The sequence below is a fragment of the Eschrichtius robustus genome, chromosome 21 (assembly GCF_028021215.1).
Source record: "Eschrichtius robustus isolate mEscRob2 chromosome 21, mEscRob2.pri, whole genome shotgun sequence".
NCBI classification, from domain to species: Eukaryota; Metazoa; Chordata; class Mammalia; order Artiodactyla; family Eschrichtiidae; genus Eschrichtius; species Eschrichtius robustus.
Genome location: NC_090844.1, coordinates 33,402,484 through 33,408,483, shown reverse-complemented (window position 1 = coordinate 33,408,483; position 6,000 = coordinate 33,402,484). Strand labels below are relative to the sequence as shown.

The window sequence follows — 6,000 nt, the reverse complement described above, 5'->3', positions numbered from 1 at the left end:
GCCGGCCCCGGGGCCCACTCACCCGGGCGGTCGGGGAGGCAAGAGGCAGGGCGGGAGCGCCATGCAGCGTGGGGCTCCTCACCTCGCCTGGACGTGTGCGCCTCCCGCCTGCAGCCGCAGGACGCGGGCCTCCACGCGCCCGCGCCGCGGGGCTCGGCCGCAGGGGCCTCGTCTCCGGAGATCGCTCCGCGTTGCCTTTCGCGTCAGACGCGAGGATGGGGAGGAAATGAAGAGGCCCCACTAGCGGCTGGCGGGCGGGCGGGCGCCGGGGTCCGCGCGCCGGAGCCCAGCCGAGCCGAGGCGAGCGGCGGGCGCCTGTATTTTTAGCCTGATGCCGCTTAACTTGCTGGCGCTCCGCGCGCCGCCGAGCAGATAACGGGGGAGGGGAGCCGGCCGCGGGCTCGGATTTCCGCGCGGGCGCCGGACGATGGCAGCGCGACCGCGCAGGTCGGGTCCAGACGCCGCGGTGAGTGCCAGGCCGGCCCGCGCCGGGCGGGGTCCCCGCCGCCGCGCCCCCCGCCGCGGGCTCGCCGGCCGCCAACTTTCCCGGCGCGGGCGCGGGCGGGGACGCGCGCCGGCCGCCCTTCTGTTGCCTCACGTCCGCGGGCGCCGAGGCTTCTAGCAGGATCCAGAGGAAAATTCCTCTGGCCCGGAGGCCGCCGCCGCGGAGGGGCTGGTGCCGGGAGGCGGCCGGACCCGTGGCCGGGCGGCCGGGCGGGCGCGCGGAGGTGCCCGGAGGACAGTCCCGCCGGGCTGACTCTGCGGTGGGGGGCGACCGGCCGCCCCTCGCGGGGACCAACTCGGACCCACGGGGATGCCCCGGCCTTGGCCTTGGCCGGAGAAGGGCCGCCTCGGGCGTCCGCGGCACGCCTGAGCCCTAGACCTTAGAAACACGAGCGCCCGCGCCCGGAGGTCCAGAGTCAGCGGGAAATGAATGGGGGTGAGAGGGAGCCGGGGCCCCCCCGGCGAGCTGTGCACTGTCCCCATTTTAGCAATGGAATTGAGGTCTGGGAACTTGTGCGAGGCACAGCATCAAGTGGCGGAGCGGGGCTTCACGCCAGGTCTGTCCAACGTCAGGGTCCACTGTGGCTTTTCTCACATCCTGCATCACCCAGCCTCCCAGCATGAAGCTGGACGAGCACAGGAATGGACGGGGTTTTCCCCAAGGCCTTGTACTTGCGCGGAGAGGTCATAAGAGGACCCGGGACTCTGGCTTACACACCTCGTTTCCTCAGTGACACCTTTAATAGCACAGCTTTCTGGAAAGAAAAATGAAAGAAACCTAATGAAAACGCACACTGGGGCCCAGGGTTCACTTCTGCTTCTCTGTCATCAGTAGCCTAATGCAGGGGCCACACAGGTGTGTGCAGGCGGGCGCTGCCTGTTCTCTCTTGGAGGCCCGACCTGGGCTCCAAGGAACACCCGGGCGCTGAGTATGAAGGGACTCTCAGATGTGAAGGGCAACTCCCATATACAGGCCGAACACCGCCTGCTGTTCTTGGTCTTCTGGATGTGCTGCAGCCCCTCAGGGAAAGGTCCAGAACCTCTACTGGGAGTTGTGACAGTGACTCTGCCTTTTGCCCAAGCAAGACCCTTTGGGAAGGAGATACTGTCTTATCACTGTTTACAGAAATTAATGAGAGCTCAGTTTCCATTCATCTTTTTAGATGAGATTTTGCACTGGGAGACCTTGAAAAAGTCAGTCATGATTTGTCCTGGGAAAACTCAGGCCATCTCAAGCCCCAGAGAAGGCGTGAGGAGGCCCTGGGTTCTCCCACCCGGTCTAAACCTAGACTCCACCTGGCTCTGGTGTTTCGGCAGCCTCCCCTGCCCCCGGGTGCAGGCTTGCTGACATTTAGCTGCCTGCTTCCGGCTCTCCCTCCCCGGACACTGGAGTCCCCTCTGCTACTTATCTATTGCTATATTCGTATTGCCCCACTCAGGAAGTGCAAGTTTAATAATAGTCGGGCGTCTCAGGTAACCAAGGGTTCACCTCCCTTTTCTGATGAGCAGCCCTGATGAGAACTTGAGTCCCAAGAGGAATTCCATTCCCTTCCTTTCCCCTCTGCTTCCTTCCTCCTGAAGCGAGGGCTGAAGTGGGCACAGCCTCTGAGTGCAGGCGGAAGGCTCCCTCCAGCCAGAGCTGAACTGGAGTGGAATCTCTGGGCACTAGAACATGGCTAGTGAGGAAGCACTGCTTGATTCCTGCCCAGCCAGGATGCGCTGTGTGACCTCGGACAAGATGCTTAACGTCTCTGTGACTCATTTACCTCATCTGTGAAGAGGAGACAATGAAAGTACCTGCCTCTGGAGATTATTGGGAGGAACCAATGAAGTCGTTGGTGCAGAGGGCTTAACACATAGGAAGGGCTTTATGAAGGTAACTTGTTTCATTGTGAAAAGAAGTTCGGGGACATCACATGGGTTAATCTGCAGGGATGTGGGCCGGGTATGCAATGAGATATGTGTGCCCCCCCTCCCCTCAATGCTGGCAGTTTTCTCACGGGTAAAATTAGGTTAAAATAAAGCTCAAGATGAGGAAGGGGCAAAGGCGCAAGTGGGCAGCCTTGGTGTGGGCGCTCAGAGGGGTGACAGCTCTCGGTGGTGGTACAGGGTTTAGGGCCATCGTGGACTGATTTTTCTGGACGCAACGAGCAGCCTTCTTTAGCTCCTCTGGTCTCTCCACACAGGGAGGCCTCTCTGAGGCTGCCCTGCAGGGACAGGGCACTCAGGGAGGGCCAGGGGCTCTGCTCCAATTTATCCTAGCGCTGAGATAGTCTGGTTCGTATTTTGTCATTATTGTTGTTTTTCTGGTTGGTATTTACTCAGGTAGATATTCTAAATGGAGCATATTGGATTCTTTTGACTCTCTTTCTGCCCTACTGGGTTACAGACTGTTCCTAGACGCGCCAGGAAACGGCACCTAGGACAGATCATTAAGTTGCAGGAAATTGAGTTAGAGGTTCAGCAGAACAAGATGGCAAGAGTGGGTCTCATATTCCAAAGAGCGCCATTTGCTCTGCAGCTGAAATATTCTCCGGCACCTAGGAGGTGCCCACTGCGTGCTTGTGGAATGGATCATTTTCTAACTCTGTCACTTTGTTTTTCAAATCACCAGGGCAGTGACCTATATTCAGAATTTTTACTCTCTCTCTTTGCCCTGGCAGGATTCTGGACTTGAAACAGGACCTCAGGAAATAAGTTGTAGAATTAAACTGGGGGATACACAGTGGAATGACACCATTATTACCTACAATCCACCCGTAAGATACCCTGAAGATCCTACCTGGGTCCTGACGACTCTATGCCCAGAGAAGACTAAAAAGAAAATGAAAACGCCTTAGTAATTGAACTTCACCTCTAACTATCTAGGTGACCTTAGCCGGTCACTTTATTTTTACCATCAGTTTTATCATCAGGGAAGGGAAGGACTGGGGCTAGATGATTCCTTCCTAGAGGCCTGTCTTGGCCTCAACGCAGCAGGTCAGGGTCCGAGCCAGGACCTGCCGGGAACCCTTTCTCTGCCATAGATTCACTGTTTAATTGGGAAAGGCATGGGGGCCCTCCCAGCCCCTACACCTGTCATGGCTTTCTGGTCACCCTCAGGTTTGAAATCGCTGAGAATGCATCTCGGGGTCAAGGGCAGTAGGAAGGTTTTGGCTTGATTTAGGGAGTCCTGGGCTGAATCCCTGAGTGTTAACTAACACAGAACTTGGGCAAGTTATTAACCTCTCCAAACCTCAGTTTTGTCACCTCTAAAATGGACATAATAATTATACCTGCCTCACAGGTTGTGATCAGGATTGAAAGATAGAATTGATTGATATTAGTATTATAATTTCATGGTTCAATTAGACACACAACAGAAACTATTGAGCCTTCTTCAGCCTCATCCAGATTGGGCTTCCCCAGCCCTCTGTTTATCTGCTTGTCTGTCTGTCATAAATATTCTCCTTTGCTTCCTAGATTCAATGCTTTGAATAGTGACAGTGTCATTAGTTGGTGTTACATCTATTTGTATCCACCATGCTTAGATTTTCATCCCAAATCCTATGATTGTGCTGCAGAAGATAGTTTGGACAAGTGGGAGATGTGTCTCTCTCTAATACTCTCATTTTGGGGAAATAATGTACTATTTTTTTCCAAACAGCTGAGTCCAGACAGGTTTTCTGAACCAGCAGGCACAGACAGACATTTTCGGAGGGACTGAACCTGGAGCCTGATTTTTCTGGGAATCCAGCTTATGAGGAACCAACAGATTAATCCTCATTTCTGAAATAATTCCTTCTCTACAGATGCCCTGGCAAGGAGCCTGGGGATGTTAGGTGCCCTGTGTTTTAGGCCAGGGGAGGTCTTGGCCTCGCAGACGCTTCATGCTTTGAAGGATTCAAAAGTGATAGAAGATTTGGTCCCTGCCCCAGGAAGCCGACAATTTGGTGGGGGGAGACAAGCCTTGTATAAATATAAGAACTAGAGGAAGGTGTATTTAAAATGTATTTTTTTAAAAAATCAGGCTCTTGTTCCTAGATTTAAAGATGGTGAGAATTGAGTATCCAAGGTTAGCATCATAGAGGACATAGGGGCTGAGTGGACTAGGAAGAAAGACAAGATCGGGCATAACAAGTGAGAGGACGTCAGGACCCCCGGATAGTGAGGGTGTGGGCCTGGTGGGAGACAGAGCGTGGGAATGCCGTGGCGGGGACAGGGAGGGAGGAGGGAGGAGGAAGGGGCCCTCCCGCCCTGCTGGCGGCATGGAGACCCACGTGTGTCATGAACCAGCAGACTCAGAGCTTGGGTCTGAGCTTGGGTTATAGCAGGACCCTTGCGGGCCTGGAGTCGGGGAGGGCTGGCAGGACAGCAGGAGTTTAGGAAGGTCAGCGAGGGGTCGGCCAGGAGTTCTAGAGCAGCTCTAGAGGCCTGAGGTGGCAGGGACGAGGGCACGGGGAAGCCCTCCATTGTGAAGATCTGTAAGGCTGGAGAATCTTTCCTGCCCTGGATTAACTGTTTAATTGGTGAAGGTGGGCAGTCCTGCTTTGGTTTAATTGCAGGACACTGAGATTGTTGGCTGTAGATTTTGAATCTTCCATGTTTAGGGACCATCATCCCTGTGACTGCTCTAACAAAGTACCACAAACTTGGTGGCTTAAAACAGGAGAAATATCTTCTCTCACAGTCTGGAGGCCAGAGGTCTGAATCAGGGTGTTCGCAGGGCCTCGCTCCCTCTGGAGGCTCCAGGGGCGACTGTTCTTGACCGCTTCTAGCTTCTGCTGGTTGCCAGCTTCCTTGGCTTGTGGCCGCGTCACTCCGACCTCTGCCTACATCTCGTGTGTGTGTGTGTGTGTGTGTGTGTGTGTGTGTGTGTGTGTGTGTGTGTTCTGTCTTTTATAAGGACACTTATCACTGGATTTAGGGCCAACCTAGGTAATCTAGGACAATCTCATCTCAAGCCCCATAATACTTACATCTGCAAAGACTTTTTTTGCAAGTAAGGTCACATTCAGAGGCTCCAGGGGTTAGGGTGCAGGCGTATCTTGGGGGGCCACGGTTCAGCCCGCTACAGCACGTTCTTGGAGGAGGGGAGCATGGAAGGAGACAGAGCACCCCTGGGTGGATCTTCTGGAGGAACATCATAAGCCCCCCAACCCTAACCTCCCCCCACTTCACACGTGGCTTTTCACGTGACAGCTCTCACCTGTTAAACTCACCCAGAGTGCACACCGTGTGCAAGCACCGTGCTCAGCGCTTGTGCTGATGTAATAATTATAATCACGTATAATATTTCCTTTCAGCTTCACAGCCAGGGTGTGGGAAAGGCCTTGCCCGCCTCCCTCCCTGGCTTACAGATAAGAACACAGGAGCAGAGGTACCTGCAGACTGTAGGGCCCCCCCTAGACGCAGGGGAGCTACTCGGAGCCCCTGCAGTTGTCTGCCGTCCCCCCAGCTCTCACTCTCTGGCCATCATTCATCTCTAATACAAACCAATCTCCTGGGCAGGATCTG

At 54.9% G+C, this 6,000-nt stretch overlaps 1 protein-coding gene across 2 annotated transcripts in view; it reads left to right on the top strand.

Moving 5' to 3' along the window:
- The first annotated feature begins 224 nt into the window (after window positions 1-224).
- ANK1 (ankyrin 1) overlaps window positions 225-6,000 on the top strand; it is a 98,222-nt gene continuing 92,446 nt past the window's right edge. For both annotated transcript variants that reach the window (XM_068532256.1, XM_068532253.1), the window contains exon 1: window positions 225-466. In XM_068532256.1, the coding sequence (XP_068388357.1) occupies window positions 428-466 (39 nt within the window). In that variant the 5' untranslated portion in view covers window positions 225-427. The remainder of the gene's footprint in view (window positions 467-6,000) is intronic.